General features: G+C 35.1%; 1 protein-coding gene and 2 pseudogenes across 2 annotated transcripts; all 3 read left to right on the top strand.

The window, feature by feature from the left end:
- The first annotated feature begins 208 nt into the window (after nt 1–208).
- Nucleotides 209–2,467, top strand: LOC143570368 (pentatricopeptide repeat-containing protein At4g39952, mitochondrial pseudogene; annotated as a pseudogene).
- Nucleotides 2,468–8,852: 6,385 nt separating this feature from the next.
- Nucleotides 8,853–11,485, top strand: LOC143570355 (uncharacterized). Its single transcript, XM_077056028.1, has 5 exons — nt 8,853–8,932; nt 9,024–9,144; nt 10,338–10,441; nt 11,086–11,217; nt 11,294–11,485. The coding sequence occupies exons 1-5, from the start codon at nt 8,930–8,932 to the stop codon at nt 11,318–11,320; spliced, it is 387 nt and encodes a 128-aa protein (XP_076912143.1). The 5' UTR covers nt 8,853–8,929; the 3' UTR covers nt 11,321–11,485.
- Nucleotides 11,486–17,453: 5,968 nt separating this feature from the next.
- Nucleotides 17,454–23,169, top strand: LOC143570367 (nuclear pore complex protein NUP205-like; annotated as a pseudogene). Its single transcript, XR_013141915.1, has 18 exons — nt 17,454–17,627; nt 19,239–19,334; nt 19,524–19,598; nt 19,687–19,791; nt 19,877–19,987; nt 20,102–20,261; nt 20,412–20,497; nt 20,567–20,689; nt 20,771–20,982; nt 21,078–21,167; nt 21,271–21,432; nt 21,505–21,621; nt 21,715–21,921; nt 22,055–22,156; nt 22,231–22,365; nt 22,456–22,706; nt 22,778–22,898; nt 22,960–23,169. The product of XR_013141915.1 is annotated as a nuclear pore complex protein NUP205-like (transcript).
- Nucleotides 23,170–23,555: the final 386 nt, after the last annotated feature.

The following is a 23,555-nucleotide window of genomic DNA, read 5'->3' as shown; positions in this document are numbered from 1 at the left end:
TCCAACTTGGTATTGGTATCAGTATCATACCGAAAATACTTGGTCCGATAGCTTAAGCTAAAATTCTGTAAATACCCGAACCGAGACTTAAGGATCCTGAAACCCAGATAGATAGCTACCTGTTCAACACCAACTATACTCACAAGACTACAAAATCTCAAAAGTGTCTTTTAACAAATTTCACTTTCTTCTTCTTCCTCACCGTTACATGTACAGACACAAGAAGAAGCTCATATCATTCTGCACCCATGGCGGACCACACTACCACCCCATCATCAACGCCCTCTTATCCTTACAATCTCCTCCATCCCACCACTCACTCACCCAACACCACGCTCACATCATCACCACCGGCAACCATTCCACCAACCTCTTCATATCTTCCAAACTCATCTCCCTCTACGCCAATCTCCACGACCCCACCTCATCCGCCCACGTATTCCACTCATTCCACGCCCACAAAGACCTCTTCCTCTGGAACTCCATCATCCAAGCTTACTTCTCCAACCACATGTACTCCCACTCCCTCAAATACTATCATTCCATGCGCCTCTTCACCCGTCTTCAACCCAACCAATTCACCATTCCCATCGTTGTTTCCGCTTGCTCGGAGCTTGGGGATTTGGATTACGGGGTGACCGTACATGGGTTGGTCTTTAAACTTGGGGTTTTCCAACAGAATGCGGCAATCGGGTCGTCCTTGGTGTATATGTATTTGAAATGTCGGCGTGTTGAGACTGCGCGCCAGGTGTTTGATGAAATGCCTGAGAGAGACGTTGTTGCGTGGACCGCGATTGTTATCGGGTACGTGCAGAATGGTCAGAGTGAGAAAGGGTTGGAGTGTGTGTGCGAGATGGTTAGAGCGGACCAGAGGGCGGATTTTAGAACGTTGGAAGGCGGGTTTCAGGGTTGTGGTGATTTGGGGGAGGACTATGCCTATGCTGGTAGATGCTTACATGGAATGGCTGCAAAGTTGGGACTTGAATGTTCGATTCCGGTTAAATCTTCAATCTTGAATATGTACTCCAAATGTGGAACTGTCGAGGAAGCTTATTTGTCATTCGGTGAAGTTCGTGTTAAAGATATAAAATCATGGACAATCATAATTGACATGTATGGGAAACAAAGATGTGTTAAACAATGTGTAAGTGGATTTATGGATATGCTTGCTTCCGGGATGATTCCCGACCCAATGGCGGTTAGTTGTGTGATATCTGGTTTAGCTAACTCGACGTGCGCATATGCTGGAAAGACGTTTCATGCGTTTATGGTTAGAAGAAACTATGATCAAGATCAAATGGCTCACAACGCATTGATTTCAATGTACTGTAAATTTGGACTGTTAACTTATGGTGAAAAATGCATAAACTTATTTGTGAAAATGCTGCATTTAGGGCTCGATCCGGATCATTACAGTTTGGTATCGGTTATTTCTTCGTGTTCACACATGGGAAGAATGAATCTCGGAAAATGTGTTCATGGGTATGCTGTAAAGCGATTGATGAACGAGCATGTATCTGTTTCGAATTCACTTATAGACATGTATGGCAGTTACATTGAGGGCTTGAAAACCGGAAGAAAGTTATTCTGTAAAACGCATAAAGATGTTATCACTTGGAACACGATGATTTCCGCTTACACGCGCCACGGCTGTTACGATGAGGGGTTTTCGTTATTTGATAATATGATTTTGGAAGGCATGAAACCGACACCGGTAACACTAATCAGCATGCTTTCTGCATGTGCCAATATGGCATCGGTTGGGAAAGGTGTTCAAATACACGAGTATATAGAACAACATCAACAAGGAACTTTTTTATCGAACGTGCCCGTTGTGACTGCGTTAATCGAAATGTATGCAAAATGTGGACACCTTGAAAAGGCTAAAAACATATTTAACAAGACGACTGAACGGGATATTATTTCATGGAATGCAATGATTTCTGGTTATGGGATGCATGGGGATGCCACGTCAGCGATAAATACGTTTCGAGAGATGGAGCTGTTGAATGTTGAACCAAACGAGCTTAGTTTTCTTGCGGTTCTTACGGCGTGTAATCATTCGGGGCTTGTTGAAGAAGGAAAATATTTGTATGGGAGAATGGTGGATTATTATTGTTTGAAACCTAGTCTTAAACATTATACATGTATGGTAGATCTTCTTGGTAGGTCGGGTTATCTGAGTGAGGCTGAAAATTTGGTTTTGTCTATGCCGGTTGGAATGGTTTCGGATGGAGGTTTGTGGGGTGCTTTGTTAAGTGCTTGTAAAACTCATAATAATCCTAAAATGGGTATCCGGATTGCAAAACAGGCTATCGAACGTGACCCGAGTAATGATGGATATTATGTAATTATTTCAAATTTGTATGATTCTATAGGGATGTGGGAAGAGGCTGAAAGGGTGAGGTCTTATATGAAGGAAAAGGGAGTTGATAAGGCAGTTGGTTGGAGTGCAGTGCGGGACTGATAACAAATGTATGTGTAAATTTCCTTTATAAAATCACCAAATTATATGTTTTGATTAAGTAATCACAGTAATAAATTAGTACAAGTTGAGGTGGGCAAAAGAATTGTTTTAACTGAACCGACCTGAAAATCGAACCGAAACCGACCGTAATATATTTGGGGGGGGGGGGGGGGGCTTCTCTGTTGCATTGATGAACTCTAGAAAAAAGGCTAGATGATCCTAATAGCTTAAGATACATGTTACTTGCTCAAGACATATTCTGTTGAATTTGCAGGTTCAATGGAAGAGAAAATGAGGTCTGACCAAGTTGAGCCTAATGGATGAATTGATAAAGTCTAACGGAATGAGGTATGAAAATGTTTAGCTACTGCTAGAAAATAAAATCAAAAAATAATAAATATTCAAGGATCTCATTTCCACTCTTAGTAACACCACGACAGCAAGCACAATAAAAGGATTACTCTTTTTATTATTATTATTGCATTTCCTTGTATTGAGCCATGGAGCTTTGGTTCTTATTTTCTCTGTAAGTGTACAAGAAAACAACTCAAAAATTAATATATGATCATTTATATTTTCATTACAATTCTTCATATTTCAATTATGAAGAGCTACTGCACTTTTTGTTAGAATTCTGATACTGTCTTTTTATATGAGTTAATCTTGGCTTCAGTTGAGAAAACTTCCTTCCTAATTTAATCTGGAAGCTTTTGTGTTCTAATTGTAGCCGTGGGCTGTTACTTTAGAAGTGGAAGGAGGATCAACAATGGTGAACGAAGGTAAAATGTACACAAAAGTTAATGTACACATAACAACTTTTCCATTTAATGCCTTAGAAAAGTACTTTAGAGTTTAGAGTTTGGGATTACTCTTGCACATAATAGCTTATGCTCTCTCTGTTAATAAATACATATCAGTCCCACATTCAGAAAATAAGATGTGTGGTGGTCTCTTTCTGATTCTAAGTATGCCGTATTTATTTTTTTTTGTGTGCTTTAGTTTATATAATATATAAAGTATAATTAAATTTACCATATAGTTAGTATATTTTTGTGTGTTTGATTTTACAAATTATATTGTGTAAATAAGCATATGAGCTTATGAGGGGTAAAACAGAAAACACTTGACTCTTTATAAGCCATTTTAGCAACTAAATTTCATTTTATTTAGTAGGTCATGTTTTGGAGAGGAGGTAAATGGTGTGTACAGACTGCTGCATGAAAAGCTTCTGAGGGAATTATTTCTCACGTTGTATTAGGAGACTGACCTATAGAACTAACGGTATGTAGCTCTATCCGTTAATTTATTATACACTGAGGTTATTTGCACTTGGTATTTTTTTTTATCTAGGAAGGGCGTGGAACTCGCTGGGTATTAAACGAGCTGTGTTCACGGGTCGGCAGGTCCAGTTTTTTGGAGTCGCTTGAAAAATTACCTGCTTAGAGCCGTGTTAGAAGACGAGCCGTTTTGACCCGTGCTAGTAACAAATCCGTATTTACCCATATAAAGATTATAGCCCGTTTTATCCCGCATCAAGAATAGCCCGGTTTTGACCTATTCTTAAAAATAACCCGTTCGCAGCCGCTCAAAAAAATTACCTGTTTAGACACGTTTTAGAAAATGACTCTTTTTGTGTTATGAGGAAAAAAACGTATTTACGTGCATAAAATTTTTTTCACCCATTTTAAAAAAATAATCTGTTCGAATCTGCAAATATTTTTATTACCCATTTAGACTAGAAGTAACGAGTTTTGACTCGAGTCAAACCGTTTTACCATGTAAAAAGTTACAATTTTTAACCTGCATCAAGAATAGCCCGTGCTTCAGAAGCTTGATTGCACAACGGATGAATGGAGCCCCATGAAAAATAACCCATTTGGAGCAACATGAAAAAAATAACTGTTTAGACCTGTGTTAGAAAACGAGCCGCTTATTTACCTGTTATAGTTTAATATTTCAAGTTAATATCACTTATTTTCTTATCATTGACGTTACAAACAAATTGATGGTATTTTTATTTGGTTGGCAGGTGTATCTGGAGGTCGACAAAGTAGACGAGCAGTCACTGACTTTATTACTAGGCACTATAAAATGTCTTATTTTAAGATTTGGAAACATCAATTCGGCATGTTAGTGTTTGGTTAGCGTAATGAAAAATATGTCAAGGAGGCAACAAAAATATGTTGGTGTTGCTGCACTTCCGCAACAACAAACTGAAGTTTTGATAAAAAGAGGCCAAATTCTGTTCTTAAAAACTATATAATCAAACATAGCTGTAAGCCTGTAATTGTCCAACCAGTTGCAGTCCCCGCGCTACAAGTGAATTAACTCAAAGAAATAACCGACAATTCTGGCAACAAATTGTTAATCGGTGAGGAGTCATATGGAAGAGCGTCCTGTGGTGTTTTGAGAAGTGGACAAGCAGCCACCATCAAGATATTAGACTCCAGTAAGCAACATGTTCAAGAATTTTAGGTAATACAACTTTGTATATTCGGTGACCAATGATTTTGAGCGTATTGTTACAGGTTTTTATGGTAAATGATAATGTTGCGGGATTACCCGGGTATTGCGTTGATGGCGGTTTAAGATTGTTGGCTTGCGAGTATACCTCAAATGGGCCCCTTCATGATATTCTGATACACTTTTGTATTATGTGAAAATAACAATAGCAGTATGACTTGGTTACATTTGTTTAAAGATGCAGCAGACCAGGCTGCTAGCAATGGATGTATTACCCTGGACCCTTAACACTGCAGTATAAGGTCAACAATATTGTCAGATTACAAGCGAAAATAGTGCTGTCGTACGAAACGCACATCCCGCAGTGTGCGAGAAGTTATGCATATGTTTATCATAGTAATGCATCTACATGGTAGTCATTAAGTTGTCATAAAGTAGTGTGCAGTGCTACACTACATAAAGACCTGCATTGACAATTAGTTTATGCACAAGGACCGGCCCAAAGACTAGGGAGAGTGACTGCCATGCCCAGTCTCCTGAGAGGTTCATAATTGTTAAAAACAATGATACATGTTTTGTATATAGTTCTATTTTAAAAGAAAAGTCTACAAAATGAGTTTGGTGTAATGAAAAGAGTGCTAGTTCATAGAAAAAAGGCAAATTGGATTTTAATAATCCTAACTAAATGTTATTGGCCGATAATAATCGCAACTGAATTTATTCTCACTGGTGGTCCCAAGTTTGAAAAACATTGGCCCTCAATGGTTCTCGTTGAAAAAAAAACTTATGGGGTGTCTGGGATTGCTTATTTTCACCAACTTATAACTTATTAACTTTTTGAAAAGTAATAAGGTGTTTGAGATTGCTTATATTGTGAGAGGAAAAGTTTCATAAGTTACACTTTTGTAACAAACACCCCCTTAATGGCGCTAAATTTTTAACGAATTTCAAACTAATTTTTTAGGGCTTTTGGTCGAAAAAAGAATACGAGTTGATTAATGTAAAATTAATGTTAATGAAGTTAAATAATTATTGTCGCTTTAATTAGTGTCTTTTAAGCTACTGTCTAATCAATATGTTACGCCCCAGCATGTTCCGCCTTTGGTCAGGGTGTGACAAACTTCTTAATCATCAAAATTTTCTCGAGCGGGAGATGGACTGCATGATGGGGAAACACCACCCAGGTTGTGTTCGGGGTTGAACAACAGTCCATGCAAATCATGTTATCATCTTAAAAAATAGTACACACACGTGACTTGCTATTAGGGGTGTGCATGGGTCGGTTTGAGGCGGTTTTGAGCCAAACCCATAACTATAACCGGTATGTCGGTTAATGGATAACCATAACCGACCCGTCATGGCGGTTTTGGTTAATCGGTTTTGTAGGCTATAGTGAGTCGGTTATGGGTCGGTTAACCGTAACCCAAACAATATAATTGGCCTAAAAGTTTGGTACTGATTATTACAAAAAAAAGACATGACAAAATCTTACAAAGTATATAATCCATAATATTAATACTAAATATTAAAACAAAAAAGAATGATATTATATAATCGAACAGTGAAATTCAAATTAATCTGATAACAAACGTTGAACCAAAAACTTTAAAATGATATAATCCAACAATATGTTTGGTGGAAGTTAATCCCAAACATATTGTTGGTTAAATAAATGGGTCTGTTCGGTTATAACGGTTTTGGAATTATCTTTAACCAAAACCGACCTGTATTTGGTGGTTTTTAAAAATTCATTAACCGACCCACGGGTTATGTCGGTTATCGGTTAAAATCGGTTCGGTCATGTCGGTTATGGTTCGGTTTAATGGTTATGGCGGTTAAGTTGCTCACCCCTACTTGCTATGATTGGAAATGTAAGTTCAAACCATCTATGTCAAATGGATAGTTTCATCTTGTGCTCCCATGTGGCAAAGGGAATAAAGTTGGATCTAGTCATCTCCGATGGCTGATCCAGTTACCATCTACTTACACGTTTTTGCTTACGTGGATTGGCACTAGGATAGAGGAATCCAATCCAGCCATCTCAGATGACTGGATACATAAATACCATTTGCTTCATTGTCATGTACCTAAAAACCATTTTTTTTAATATTAAACATACTATTTTAAGAAAAAATCACAAGTTTAGTGAGAAAATAGAAGTTATTTTTTTAACCATTTATGGACTAAAGCATTCCACTACTTCCAAAAACACCACATCGTAATTAAGCAAACCGCATAAAACGCTTTAGCTTTGTCTTTAGGAAACGACAAACACTTATGCAACTCAACCAAATCCCGAACACTAAAAGCATAAATAGAGGGTACCTTGCACCATTGAGAGATCAAACTTCAAACCGCTTGAGCTAACACACACGAGATGAACACATGATCAACCAATTCCACGTCACCATCACAAACCGAATAATTAGTCCGCCTAACCAGGATATTTCAACACAAGGCATTACTTTTTTGTTGTAATATTTTTTACTATAATAATAGTGAAAATTATTAATTATTTAAAGAGAGTGTATATGCATATCATCTGTTCCATATGTGTGAAAAAAGATATCGGTAAACTTTATTATGATTATTAAATAAGGCAATGCATAGAATGAAAACTATTTAAATTAGGTGTACTATGAATAAACTTTAGCTAAAATAAACAACATGTTTGCCTAGAGTTTATTCATAAATATAAATATTTCTTTTTTTTTTCCGGTTATACACACCTACGGATATAATTTATGTTTTAGTCCTTTTTAATATCGAATTTCTGTCATATATGAAAATGAACCCCAATACCTCCCAAACTTTTGATGTTTTATAAGATTTTGTCTTTGTTGATAAACATCAACCCATTGGTTAATTTATGATTTACAAGTTTTTTAATATATGATGCACATATGCAACAATTAATAATTTAAAGTAAAATATTACAACAAAAAACAATAACTTAGAAACACATAATTTAAAATGGCTTTCTTTAAACCCTCTAGTTATTGAATTATAATATAATTTTCGTAAATCTTCAATGACATTCAAAAATGGCTTTCTTTTTTCTTTAAAATCGCAAATAATTTTTCTTGATGCGCTCATAGAACATTTATAAACATACATTATATTCCAAAGAAAAATATTTATTCAAAAAATAGCATACAAATACAAAAATAAAAGGAACACAAAAATTAAAGTTGAAAATAAAGACTAATAATTATGTTAGATCTCGTTAGTCATTTCCAACATGGTGACATGGTGTAGTAATAATAAGTTTGGGTTTTTCATTGAATACCTAAGTTTGAACTTCACTGACAACACTTTCTGTAACACCCTGAAAATATTATACGTTATTAAACGTGAATGTATTCGTGTATTAAGTGTCATTTGGCAAAATAAAAAACTGTGATAGTAAGAATTTAACTTGGTTAACTAGATTAAAGTGTAGTTGTAAAAAGGGGTTAAATGAGGTATTTTAAATAACTAAGGTATAAGCGCTGGACATGTACAAAAGCAAAGTATGCATGATAAAACATAAAAATTCAGAGAACACACACATGTGTGTGTGGTGACACTCGAACCCGGAAATGCAATAAGTATGAATGGTTTAATATTGCAACGGGAAGGGGCATGGTGACACTCGAACCTGGAAATGCAATCGTGCTAAAGCTTAGCGTAGCTGAGCTGCTTCGTTTAACTTTAAAATCGTGCTAAAGCTTAGCTGAGCTGCTTCGTTTAGTTTTAAGCTCGAACCCACCCTGGCTCGACTCTGACTCGGCTCGTGAATAGCCCTAAAAGTATTAATATAATAATTGTGAAAAGAGGCCAAAAAATTAATAATATATTTACACCAAATAAAAAAGACTAAAAAGCCCTTAGCAGCCGAAGACCTAATAGCCACCTCTTTAAACCCTTCCCACCGTTGTCTTTTATATAGCTCTAAGTGTAAAACCCTAGCCTCCCTGCTTCATCTTCTTCTTCTTCATCTTCTCTTTAGCCGAAAACATGGTAACCCATCTTATTATTATTACTATTATTATCCCTTAATACTTCATCGTCATGTTTCTTGAATCTTGATAATCTTGATTTGTTGTTGCAGACAGGAGAAGCTGTGAATCCAAAAGCATACCCATTGGCTGATGCTCAGCTTACAATAACAATCTTGGATCTTGTTCAACAAGCTGCTAATTACAAGCAGCTTAAGAAGGGTGCTAATGAAGGTATTATAATCTTTTTATGAAAGTTTTTGTTTTTAGATCTTTATAAGGGTGTTTAGATATGTCTAGTGGTTGTGGTTATATGGGTATTTACGTATCTGTTTTTTTACATAGTTATTAAAGGGTTTGATTAGTTACAAGTAGCTTAATAAGGGGGCTAATGAAAGTATAATCTTTATATGAAAGTTTTGATTTTTTTGATCTTTATATGGTTTCTTTTGGTTTTGGAAGTTGATTTGTGTAGGTGTGTTTTTTTACATCATTGTTGAAGGGTTTGATTAATAAAAATTAGCTTAATAAGGGTGCTAATGAAAGTATAATCTTTATATGAAACTTTTGCTTTTTTTTTTAATCTTTATATGGTTTCTTTTGGTTTTGGAAGTTGATTTGTGTAGATGTGTGCTTTTTTACATAATTGAAGGGTTTGATTATTAACAAGTAGCTTAATAAGGGTGCCAATGAAAGTATAATTTTTTATATGAAAGTTTTGATTTTTAGATCCTTATAGGGTGTTTGCTTATGTGTTAGTGGTTGTGGTTATGTGGGTATGATTCTTTTGGTTTTGGAAGTTGATTTGTGTATGTGTGTTTTACATAAATTATTAAAGGGTTTGATTAAATACAAGCAGTTTAATAAGGGTGATAATGTAGGTATAATCTTTGTATGAAAGTTTTGATTTTTAGATCTTTAATAGGTGTTTAGATATGTGTTAGTGATTGTAGTCATATGGGAATGATTCTTTTGGTTTTGGAAGCTGATTTTTATGAGTATTTGGGGATTGTGATAAAGTCAAATGTCGGTAGATATTTGGTCAACGGAGGTTGATCTTTTTAACAAAAGCTGTGTTTTTTAACTTAATTAGTAAAGGGTTTGGTTATATGTAAGAACATGTTTATTTGGGATTGGAAATGTTAATTAATGTTGTGAATTGGCTCTTTTTTAATATAAAAAATGGTTATTTGTTGTTTGGAGGGTTGCGCTTTAGTTGTTCATAGTTGTATGAGTTTGTCCATTAATTTGTAAAAATTGTTTTATGTTAGCTGTTAAAAAGTAAAAATGTTGAATAACCTCTGGAAAATATATTAATGGTGTATTTTTTCATGGTAAATGTTTATCAACTTATTATGTTTGGATCCTTATGTCTGATCTTTGATGTTTATGACTCTAATATATTGTTTCAATATGTTGATTTGCAGCTACAAAGACTCTTAACAGGGGCATATCTGAGTTTGTAGTGATGGCAGCCGATGCTGAGCCTCTTGAAATTATTCTTCATCTTCCCCTTCTTGCTGAAGATAAGGTATATAACAATATGTGTACTCAATTATTGCATATATAGATTTTAATCATTTTATATGCTCTCGTCTTGTTTATTTTTTTAATAAGTGGGTATCGAATAGTTGTTTAGAACTATTAGTGTTTGATTAAAATGATGATAAAAATCATGATTCTTGTTGCTTCTGAGATTATAATAATAATGTAAAAATCAGTAACTTTTGTGGGTGATTAACAACTGTCTTAAATTTATAGCGTTAGATTAAAATGAAATAAATTAAAAGTTTTGATGCTTTTGTATTAAAAAAACGAATAAGATCAAGAATTTTAGATTTTTAGCGGGTATCTATTGACCAACTATCTTCATTTTTTAGCATTATATTCTTATAATGAATAAAAGCATGAATCTTGATTATGTTAAAGTTTTAGTGGATATTTTGCATTAGTCTGAAATTAAAATGCTAAAGCTTAATATTCATTGTATTGTCAATAAATTGTCTTAAAATTTTAGTATTTGATTAATATGACGTAAAGATTCACCTAATTTGACGCTTCTACATTAAATGATGAAAAAACAAGAATCTTGAATTATAATCCCAATAATTAGTTCTTGCATTTTACGTCATTGTTTAATTTTATCTGTATGAACATTTACACATGATTTTGCAGAACGTACCATACGTGTTTGTTCCTTCAAAGCAAGCACTCGGGCGCGCATGCGGGGTCACTAGGGCTGTCATTGCATGTTCTGTGACCAGTAATGAAGGCAGTCAATTGAGATCCCAAATACAGCAACTCAAGGTTCTTGTTTTGCCATCACTGTTCTGATTATTTGACCGTTTGACCGGAGTTTGCTAATAACGATATGGTTTTGCAGGATGCGATTGAGAAACTTCTGATTTAAAGCGACGAAACATGGAAATTCGGTGTGATGGGCTTTTGTTGATCAAAGGCTTTGATCTTTCTTTTCCTAAAAAAACTCTTTATTGTACTCTCTATGCATTATGCATTTTTGCACTGTCAACACAATGACTTCTAGTTTTATGTAACAGTGTAGTGTTATGTGATGTTTTTGTTTACTTTCATGAATACTTTGTCTTTCAAAGATATTGGCTTGGATGGATTAAAGTTTTAAATTAAATCATGAACACTAATGATGGCTGACACTATTTGTACCAACTCTTTTAACATTACTTGATTAATTGTTTCTTAAGTTACTTTCAAATAAAGTACTAATATACAATGCCAATAAATGATTTTTTTAGAATATAAGAAGATGAAAAATCAAATCCAAATTCTTAGAAAGTGATAGAAATGTAAGTAATCATTATTAGATTTTGAGAATATATTATCACAAACCAGTTTGAAAGTTAAAAGATGCATAATATTATAATAAGACGCAGTGTTGTAGAAATCGTTAGTCGGGCGGTTGGGTAGAGACTAGCGATTAATCACGGGTTTGCAGATGTAAATTTTCAATTTTGACCGTTACTGGACAAATTGGGATTAATTGGTGACAAACCGATGGGACATCGACTAGCTATTAATCGGCGTCTAGTCGAGATTTTTACAACACTGCTAAGATGCATGCCGGTTACTACATTAAAAGAATGTTTAGAGCGATAAACGCAATTATCATTACCAATGAAATGCATAACTTTTAGGGTTGATCAAGCACAACTCGTTTGCAATTAGCACGTTAAAAACTTAGTTAAATCTGATTTTGCTCGCGCTAGTTGTCTCTTAGGAATTATCGAGTCAAAATCGAGTTAACTTTAGCTCATTTAAATAAATGTTCTTGTCTTATCTTATATATTGATAGCCTGATACAGTGTTATTTAAAATCCTTTCGATTTGAGTTTTGTTAAAACGTTATTATAAACTCGTACAAAGTATATCAAATCAAATGCTGGTCTAGAACAAATATGTAGAGGAAAAAAGTAATAAACATAGCACACTGTAATAGTTTTAGTAAATGAGTATTTTTATAATTCAACCAACTGGACGTGCCGGAGTGGTTATCGGGCATGACTAGAAATCATGTGAGTTTGGCCCGCGCTGGTTCGAATCCTGCCGTCTACGGTTTTTTATACTTTTAATTGTGATACATGAACATTTATTTTTTATGTTATGTTAACCATGTTAATGATCTTGTTAAACTTGTTGTATCGTTCATGTTTGCTTATTCGTGTCACACTCCAGATGTTGCAATTCAGTTGTGTCAAACGATGATTTTGTGATATTAAACGACCGGTTATGAAACCCGAATTATTATTAAATATATTCACGTAACTGTATTCCCATTTATTAAACACTATTTGGGAAGACGTCCGCTTTGACTTTGAATGTCGCGGGTGCGGTTAAGGATTGGTTGTTGATTGCGTTTTCATGGTTACCGGTCGTGGAACCCGAGTTGTTAAATATATCTATGTAGCTGTATTCACATTTATTAAACACAGTTTGGGAAGACGTCCACTTTGACCGTGAATGTTCGTGGGTGTGGTTAAGGATTGGTTGTTGATTGTGTTTTCATGGTTACCGGTTGTGAAACCCGAGTTACTAGATATATCCATGTAAGTGTATTCACATTTATTAAGCACGGTTTGGGAAGACGTCCACTTTGACTATGAGTGTCGTGGGTGCGATTAAAGATTGGTTGCTGATTGCGTTTTCATGGTTACTGGTTGTAGAACCCGAGTTATTAAATATATCCATGTAATTGTATTCACATTTATTAAACACAGTTTGGGAAGACGTCCACTTTGACTATGAATGCCGTGGGTGCGGTTAGGTTGGTTGTTGATTGTGTTTTTATGGTTGGCGATGAAAGATACGGTTGCTCTGGTTAATTTGTTTGGTTATGGGATTTGCTTTCTTGGGTGTTGGCTACTATAATTATGCAAAGGATGAGTGAAGTTTTTAAACTTGATGCATTTTTTTTTTGTGTTTTAATTTTGGTCGTCCGAGTTATCACTTTCACATATTTGTCTCTAGCTGGTACTTGTATGTGAGCATATCAAATGGATGCCTTCAAAAAGACATTCAACCCGTCAGTTACCCATTCGCATAAAAAAAACGTGTTCCTACCTCTCACATTATCTGCTCAGGAGTGCTATTGCTACGAAACGTTCTTCTCTCTCCCTCCATGCATTATTAATATATTTGTGTTTTAACCTATACATTAAAAACAAATTTTCATTGTCCATTTGATATTATATAATACTAGTATTTTTCACCTACTGCGTTGTGGCGGGGATGTGATATTATAACCAAAGAGTTTTGCGATGTTCAAGCGTTACCACTAATGTCCACACTTCGTCACGGATTGTACTAAAGCCTCAATTCGAAATCTCCCTAATAATCCGAAAAACTGGAAACAACAAAAGAAAAATAAATCTTCATAACATAATCTGATTTTGATAGTAATGATTATTATACAAAACTCTGAAACAATAAAAAGTATTCATATTGCATGCTAGCTTTTAGAAAAAAAAAATCAGTTTTGTAATTGCACTTCCAGCCACAGTTGTGCAGGTCCATGTAGTAAAAAAGTAGTATGCACCCAAAATGGCAATAGCATAGAATAGTAATATTTAGCATCTGAAAGAAAAAAAAAGTTAAAATTAAACCATAGCTGTGTGAGTATTCTAATCATAGTAAATATTGTCAGTCAAGAAGGTTTACATGTTTTGCATCTCTATGGTTGTTTTCATAAAATATACAACTTTGGATAATATAATCTGTTGATTTAGAGTGTTAAAAGAAGGTGCACCTTGAATAAAACATGAGCCAAAGTTGGTTGCCAGTTGTCATATCTAGCAAAAAACATACCATCCTACAAAATAAATGTAGGAAAGTACGTAAGATAGATTGGTCAATCCAACAATCAAAAACTAAGTACCAAATGCTCTCTCTAAATGCTATGTACCATAACATCTACATTACCAGTTTATAAAAGATAAATGCATTATCGTTTTCCATTTTTCTTGTTTAACCTGCATGCTGTGATTTACTCTTCCTGCAGGTTTTTTTATGTCTTTATTTCGAACAACACTTTACAATATATGAGCAAAGAAAATAGTTTACACCAAAAGCAACAACGGATTTACAATATAACAAATGCAGAGTTTTGGGTCGGTATAGGTAATCGGTTATGGTTAAAAAGGACACCAACTTAAAATAAAAATGGAAAAAAGAAACCTATTTTTGTTATGAGTTTCCTTTTTCGTTTTTAATTATAACTCGGTGTCCTTTTTAACCGATCCAAAACTACCCGATGTGAACTCGATTACCGAGTCTGACCCAAAGTCACACGAAACGTGAGTACACAACTACTGAATTACCCCAACTCGATAAGTGAACCCAACCTGAAGCAAATCAAAACTTGATTAAACAAAGCCCCACATACTTGAACCCGATTAAACTACCAAAGTTATCCGATTCTTTAAATCCAGTCATAACCGTAGTTCTCATTCTTTTGAGAACGCTAGGCAACTAATTCGTAATTGATTACAATTGAAAAATACGATGGGTTAAACAAAGTTATAAAGAAAGTCATAGCTTGGTTCCGATTTGGGTAGGTCAAAACATTTATACTCAAGCTATGAGTTTATTTCCCTTTTTCTTATCTTAATTAGTGTCATTTTTAACCGTAATCGATTACCGAAACTGACCCGAATCCACCCAAACTGAAAAAAAAAACAACTTGAAAATGACGATACCTTTCTGTAAGCCTTTTCAAAGGTTGCCACCATCTTCAAAACAGAACTTCCTCAACCGGCTCCCAAGTTCTAGACCTCATACCCAAAAATATTGCAGCAGCTGTAGCAAGGTGCGAATACCAGAAGAAGAAAACTTCGTTGCCTGCTTAACATTTCAAATTCCCCCAAATAAAACGTTTAATTAGATACTTTGGATTTAAATAAAGAAAAACCGATGAAGAACATAGCCATAAAAACAACTTTGCTATTTAAAGAAGAAAAAGAAGGCAAAACGAAATGGAAGGAACTTGATGTAGTTTAAGTCCCCTCGCATTGCGCCGGGGCTGAGATAACAAAAAATAGAAATGCGATTCTAAATAAAATATTAAAACGCTCAGTTACGACATACATATAGCATATATTTCCATGTCATGAACGGTTGTATCATCATAGCGTCGCTAATTGTTACTGTAAATTCATTTATGTTGAGGGTGGCTCAGGCCCAGTATACGGCTGCAAAAAAGGTTGCCACGCCATAAGCTGCTTTATCATCACAGGCAAAGACTATGCACAACTCGCTAATCAAACAATAGTTTTAGCTAAGGGGCAACCATGAGAAATTTGAACGACAACTAACGAAGTTAACTGTTGTTTCCAATTTTTTATGAAGCCCGCTAGCCACAAATAAAGGAAGGCTAACAAAGAGGCATTGCCACACATTCTTATGTCCGGGGAGGCTCAGACATCGCTCGTGAGGGTAGGATTTACATTGATTATCATAATCAATGCCCCGCCTAGATACAACAAACTTAGGTGTTCGTATCATGGCTGCATATAATACAAATTCAATTTCCATATGATCATAGCCTCTATCAAAACGAAAATGAAATTAGGCGTAAATATGAAAGAGGATTCCAACAAAGGGCTCCGCACAACATCATAGCCCCTATTGTTTAAAAACCGCAATCGACTTTATGTCACAGCAATGCAATATGCTTAATGCTGAGTCACAGATCATCGCATCCCAAACACAACTTATCTTTTTCAAATATTATCTGCATTGTAGTTTGCACCTTTCAGTTTGTTTGTTGTACCATCTGAACCCTGTTTCGTAAACAACCTGCGTCAACCAACCCAAATGTCAAACTTGAAAGTCAAAGCAAAGCAAAACAAAATCCACTCATCAAACAACCACAGACCCAAAATCAAACAAACAGACAGACACTAAGCATCACAATTCACAACTATCATCCATACTTTCAACAATTTTTGGCAGCTAGCAACAGCAACAAATTCGAAGGCAACAATGACAACAACCACATGTCCAAACACACTTTGAGAAACTCTAACTACACCACATATCTATAACTAATAAAATACACAAACTCACAGCCTGAGGCACGCATCATCACCGTCTTGTCGCCGCCGCTTAGGGTTCCAAAATGGAGCCCGACAACAGTCGTAATCGAAGGCGGCAACATCACTCTCTTACTTCGAAAATGGAACCCGACAATGGCCGTGTGATCTTCATAGCCACAGGCGCGGTACAACATCACCGTCTTTTATTCGCCACCGCCGTCGCCAAAACGGAAGAGAACTACGAATGCAAGATGATGATGTCGGTTGTGTTTGAACACAAATGATTGAAAGAGAAAATAAACCGTCATGATAAGGAGCAGCGAGACCGACGGGTATTGACTGACTACTCACAAAAGAGTAGTAGTATATAATTGACAAAGCATGCAGTACAATACTTCAAGCCCAAGTTCTCCCGAAAATGTAATATTATAAATTGTTTGCATCATTTTCATTTTAACACAGAAAATCACCATTAGCATCAATTCAACTCTTAAGCTATAAAATCACCCACCATTACTATCAATTCAACAAAAAATAATGTTGGCCATATCTAAACATTAACAAACTCTGAGTCGAGCCAGAGTGGGGTTCAAGCTCGAGCTTAAGCTCAAAATTAAACTAGGCAGCTCTTGTAGGCTCTAGCTCGACTTTAAAGTTAAACGAGCCAGGCCATGACCCGAGGCCGAGCTTGAGACGAGTTTGGCTTGGTTACAAGTCTGAGTCAACCTAGCTCAGGTTGTTTCAAATTAATTTTTTTTAGCTAGTTTTATTCGAGTTTTTATTAGACAAGTCACAAGCCCGAACTTTATGCCACGAGCTTCTCAAATAGCCCTATCTACATACTTGACTTAACCACATTAGCTCGGTAGCACCGTCTCCTTTAAAAAAAGAAAACGTTTACTTTTAAACAAACAGCAAGACGCTCATAAACGCAAAACCCTCAGCGAAACCCTCACTCCGTCTTCTCTCTGAAACCAAAATTAGGGCAATTTTCCCGCCATTGAACACACGGCGATGGTGCCAGCTAAGCAACTGCTCTCCACTATTGAGCTGACGTTATTAGGCTCCACTCCGTCGCCGTCGCAGAGGATTGAGCTCATTCACGCTATTCGTCACGCACTTCCGTCGTTACGGTCACTTCTATCGTTTCCGGTACCGGTTTCTGATATTATTATTATTATTATCTGTATTGCCTAATGCCTCATATTAGCTTTATGTAAAATAAGCTGCAAGTATGTGTTCCAATTGATTAAGTGAAGAATATGCTGCAAGTATGTTAAAATTAGGTCTACCTCAGTTTCTGATATTAGTAGCTGTATTGTCTCATATGTAGGTCAAGTTAACTTACACTTTTAGAAGTTGCTGTATGTGTTCTAATTGATTAAGAGAAGAAGAATATGCTGCAAGTATGTTAGAATTAGATCTACTTCAGTTTCTGTTCATATAGCTGTATTGCCTTATATGTGTTCTGATTATATAGGATTGTATAGAATTAGGTCAAGTTATGTTACAGTTTTAGAAGTTTTGTATGTGCTCCAATTAAGAGAAGAATATGCTGCAAGTATGTTAGAATTAGTACCTGTATGTTAGAATTAGGTCTACTTCAGTTTCTGATATTAGTAGCTGTATTGTCTCTTATGTGTTCTGAATCTAGCAATATATAGAATTACAGTTTTAGAAATTTTTATGTGTTTTAAGCGATTAAGAGAAGATTATACTGCAAGTTAAAATTAGGTCTGATTTTGATGAATTTGTAAAAAAATTGTATCAATTTTGCATGTGATGATGATGACTGGAACATCATATAAAACTAGGTTACGTTATTATGAAGAGGTGCTTATAGATCTGAGGGGACATTGCATAAGTGAACTGTTCTGGAAACAATTAGCAATTAAAGAAGCTCTTAGTAGTATCTGTATCTGTATTGTTTCATGTGTATTCTGATTCTAGCATTATGTAAAATTAGGTCAAATTAACTTACACTTTTAGAAGTTGTTGTATTTGTTTTAAGCGATTAAGAGAAGAATATGCTACAAGTATGCTAAAATTAGGTCTACTTTTGATGAGTTTGTAAAAAAAATTGTAACAATTTTGGTAATGACTGGAACATCATATAAAGTCAGGTCAAGTTATCTTGATGAGGTATTTATATATTCGAGTGGACATCGGATAAGTGAACTGTTAGTTTGGAAGCACTTAGTAAACAGAGAAACTTTTATTAGTATCTGTATTGTCTCATTTTGTGTTCTGATTCTAACATCATGTAAAATTAAGCCAAGTTAAGTTACACTTTTAGAAATTGTTTTATATGTTCTTATTGATTAAGAGAAGAATATGCTGCAAGTATTAAATCTAGGTCTAATTTTGATGGAGTCATATCTATGATGAATTTGTAAAAGAATTTGCATGAATTTTGCTTGTGGTAATGACTGCAACATCATAATATCATATAAAATTAGGTCAAGTTATAGATTGAGATGACATTGCATAAGTGAACTGTTAGAAAACTGTTAGCAAACAGAGAAACACTTATTTGTTATTGTATGTTTTTAGACAGATTTTATAGTGAAAAAATCGAAATAGAAAGAGAGAAGTTTAATTTTTCAGCCTATTGTGTTTTAAGTGCTTGTATTGTGCGTTTATGTGACATGATTCATTGAGATTAATACATAAATTGTCTTAAGTTTAGGAAGGCTGTATCTTGTATGTTTTTTGATTCATACCATGCTAGTCTTATAATTTGCAACTTAATTACATTTGTAGCCTCCGAAAGCCTCTGACAGAGCACAAGTTGAGTCTAAAGAAGTCAGGCTTCCTGATTCAGGGCTAATCCCACTTGATGATCAGGATGTTCAAATTGTAAGTTCACATGATTTAATTGTTGCTCTCTTTTAGCTTTCTTGTAGAGAAGAAAATCGACTTTTATGGTCAAATTGACAATTACTCAGGTCAACAGTTGATTAATTTGACCCTATAAGTTAAGTGTATACGTTTCAGTAGTTGGTCGATTTCTATCATCTCGCATTATTCTCATCACTTCTAATTTAGGCTCTCAAGTTGAGTGATGATCTTCATCTTAATGAAATAGACTGTGTAAGGCTGCTTGTTTCTGCTAATCAAGAGGTAAACTTTCTCTTAAAATCTATTCGTTCTGCATTGTTTGAGTTGCATTATCATATCTGACCGGTGTAACTGTATCAAATCCATTTAGTGGGGGTTACAAGGACGGGGGCCATTGGATATTTTACGCCTTACATCAGGGCTTTGGTATACAGAGAGGAGAGATTTAATAACGGCACTTTATACGCTCTTACGGGTATCTTTTCATCTTCCATCACACTCCAGTTAATTCTTTTCCTTTTTTCTGACATGCTATTAATGCTGTTATTTGCATATTGCAGGCAATTGTGCTTGATCAGGGACTTGAGGCTGATCTTCAAGCTGACATTTTAAAATATGTTGAAGATCTAATCAATACTGGGCTTCGGCAACGGCTAATTTCTCTTATAAAGGTATTGTTTTTGTTATCTTCTATTGTACTTTTTATTATGCCTTGAATTTTGCCTCCAGGTTATATGCGAGTCAAATTATTTGTGCGAGTCAAATTATTTGTGTTATACTTTTAGGAACTCAATCGAGAAGAACCAGCTGGTCTGGGTGGGCCCAACTCTGAGCGATATATTCTTGATTCAAGAGGGGCTCTTGTGGAAAGACGGGCTGTTGTTTGTAGGGAAAGACTCATTCTTGGTCATTGTCTTGTTTTATCACTGTTGGTTGTACGCCCAAGTAAGCTATTTAATAATACTTTTATTCATTTCATTTTCTGTCTTTCTTCTATTTCAATTGTTTACATTTTTCAGTCTCGAACTGTGATAATAGTGTCCTTGCTATCACTATGTTGTATTTTAACCTAAAACATACTTTTATTGCTTTCAGGCTCAAAAGATGTAAAAGATATTTTTACAATTTTGAAAGATAGTGCAGGGGACATCAGTGGCAGTACCGACATTGTAAAGAATCAGGTATATTTTTAGCTTTAATTTTCTTTTTGTTTCCGCCATAGTAACTGATTAATTTTTTTCTTTTTGCAGATCGCATTTAGCCTTCTGTTTTCTCTTATAATTTCGCTGATATCAGATGCTCTTAGTGCATCACCAGATAAAATGTCTATCTTGTCACAAGATGCTTCATTTAGGCGTGATTTTCATGAAACTGTAAGTGCAAAACCTATTTGTACTCTATTGTTAGTATTTCTTTAGCTTTAATTCGAAATGGTTATCACTTTTTATCAATAGGTGATGGCTATCGGGAATGATCAGATAATTGAGGGGTGTATGCAATGTGTTAGACTTGCATGGGCTGTTCATTTGATGATTATACAAGATGTAACTGATGCAAGCGAGATAATAATGATGGAAGAAATATCAATTCATGCCTGGAAATTGTTTTCTCAAACAACGTGTTTCAGTTTCTGATTGATAACGTTCTTCGAACGCCAGCTTATCAGGTATTTTTTTTGTTAATTTTTGATTTTTAAGTTATGGAACCTAAGTTAAATGTTAAAGCAGGGCTTATATTATTTATTGGTTACATTTTTTACAGAATGATGATGAAGATATGATCTACATTTATAACGCATACTTGCACAAGTTGATAACATCTTTTTTATCTCACCCACTTGCAAGAGACAAGGTTAGTCATGTTCATGCTTCTCCGTAACTCATAATTCATTAATATTGAGCTTTAGTGAATATCATTTATGCTTTTGAAATGATGTTTTTCTCATGGTTGGTAGGTGAAAGAAACAAAGGAGAAGGCCATGACTTCTCTTAGTTCATACAAAATGTCTGGCTCACTTGATTATGTACTTAATGGTAGCACAAATTCTTCGCAAAATGCCGAATATGCCCCTCAAACTTTTGTTTCACTTCTGGAGTTTGTTAGTGAAATCTATGAGGTCAGTATACATTGTATGGATTTAGGCGTCCATCTGTTCATATATATTCTCATTAGTTTGATTTTACCACAGAAAGAACCTGAACTTTTATCTGGCAATGATGTCTTATGGACATTTGTAACATTTTCTGGAGAGGATCACACTAATTTTCAGACACTAGTGGCATTCTTGAAGATGCTTAGTACACTGGTAGTAAATTTCTAGATTGTAACCTGGCTTTTAATATATTTACAATCTTCTTGTGGTCAATGTAGTTTCCACGTTTGACTTTTCAACTTTCAGGCTTCCAGTGAGGAAGGCGCTTCCAAAGTATATGAACTATTGCAAGGCAGAACGTTTCGGAATATTTCATGGAGCACTTTGTTTGAATGTTTGTCTATTTATGAAGAGAAATTTAAGCAATCCCTTCAAAATGCGGGCCCTGTATTACCAGAGATTCAAGAGGGAGATGCAAAAGCTCTTGTTGCTTATCTATGTGTTCTTCGCAAGGTGTTTCAGCTTACTTATGTTATATATATATATATTTATATATGTGTGTGTGTGTGTGTGTGTCAATAATAGCTCGTCAATATTTTGTTATTTGACTAACTTTTATGCAATGTTCTTTTCTTATCGTTGATAGGTGGTGGAAAATGGGAACCCTATTGAAAGAAAGACATGGTTTCCTGATATTGAACCGTTATTTAAACTCCTTAGTTATGAAAATGTACCTCCTTATCTGAAGGTATGATGCCCCTCTCTGCTGCTACAGTTTTTTAGTTTCTTTTTGATTTTTATATGTTGTTTGTTGCATTGTAGGGTGCTTTACGTACTTCAATATCAACTTTTATTGATGTTTCTCCAAACTTGAAAGATACCATTTGGGGATTTCTTAAGCAGTATGATTTACCTGTTGTGGTTGGACCTCAAGTTGGCCAAATAATGGGTTCTCAGGTTGGTCTCATCTATTAATATTTTATTAAATGTTAAAAAATGTGAACTCTATGTGTAATAGAAAGATTTACAATGATTTGATTCTGGCAGGTTTATGACATGCGATTTGAGTTAAACGAAGTAGAAGCAAGAAGTGAACACTATCCCTCTACAATCTCATTTATTAATCTGTTAAATGCTTTAATGGCTGATGAAAGGGACACAACTGATAGGGGGCGTAGATTTATAGGTATCTTTAGGTTCGTATATGATCATGTGTTCGGGCCATTTTCCCAACGGGCCTATGCTGACCCATCTGAGAAATGGCAGTTGGGTGTTGCATGTCTCCAACATTTTAAAATGTAAGCTGTTTCATATGTATTTAGTTTGATTTTTAGTTATTCTACTAAAACTGGTAATATCATATATGCAGGATATTAAGTATGTATGACATAAAGGATGAGGATATTGACGTTGGGGTCAATCAGTCTCAGCTCATGGCACCACAGTCAACTCCACTTCAGATGCAGCTTCCTGTCATAGAATTGCTCAAGGTAAGCTGATTATTTCTTTATTTATATGTTTATACAGTTTATTGATTTGTGATGTTTGCAGGACTTTATGAGTGGGAAGACTGTATTTAGAAATATAATGGGTATTCTTTTGCCTGGAGTGGATGCCATAATTGCTGACCGGACCAATCATACTTACGGTTTACTTCTTGAAAAAGCTGTGCTTCTATCTTTGGAAATTGTTATTCTGGTTTTGGAAAAGGATTTGTCAGTTTCTGAGTTTTGGCGCCCGCTTTATCGTGTTGAATTGTAGCGTTGTGTATGATATATTTATTCTTTGCACTTAAATTTTGAAATGATGTAGACGTATGACCACTGTAGCAGTGTAACGAAACCAACTATAATTTACGTAGGGGCGTTTTTACTTAAGTGTTTATACCTGATGTATTTTGAGAATCAAAATTAGCGAGAGGGACATGCAATTATCACTTTTGGAGTAAATTTGTGATTCGTAAACATGAGAACTACTTTATTGTTGTCGGATCTACTTGATAGCAATTGTTTACGCGATAAATAGTTTTAGTAATTGGAGTTGTAAGTTCCTTCGCGGTTTTGGTAAACATCAAAGAACATGCCCTTATCATAGCATTTAGGAATTAGGAGTTTAAAAGTAATGTAAGCATGGTTGAAACAAGCTTT

Source organism: Bidens hawaiensis, unplaced genomic scaffold (assembly GCF_021521415.1).
Source record: "Bidens hawaiensis isolate Kalapana, Puna unplaced genomic scaffold, B.hawaiensis_p1.1 tig00024894_1, whole genome shotgun sequence".
NCBI classification, from domain to species: Eukaryota; Viridiplantae; Streptophyta; class Magnoliopsida; order Asterales; family Asteraceae; genus Bidens; species Bidens hawaiensis.
This window is presented reverse-complemented; position numbering and strand designations above follow the sequence as displayed.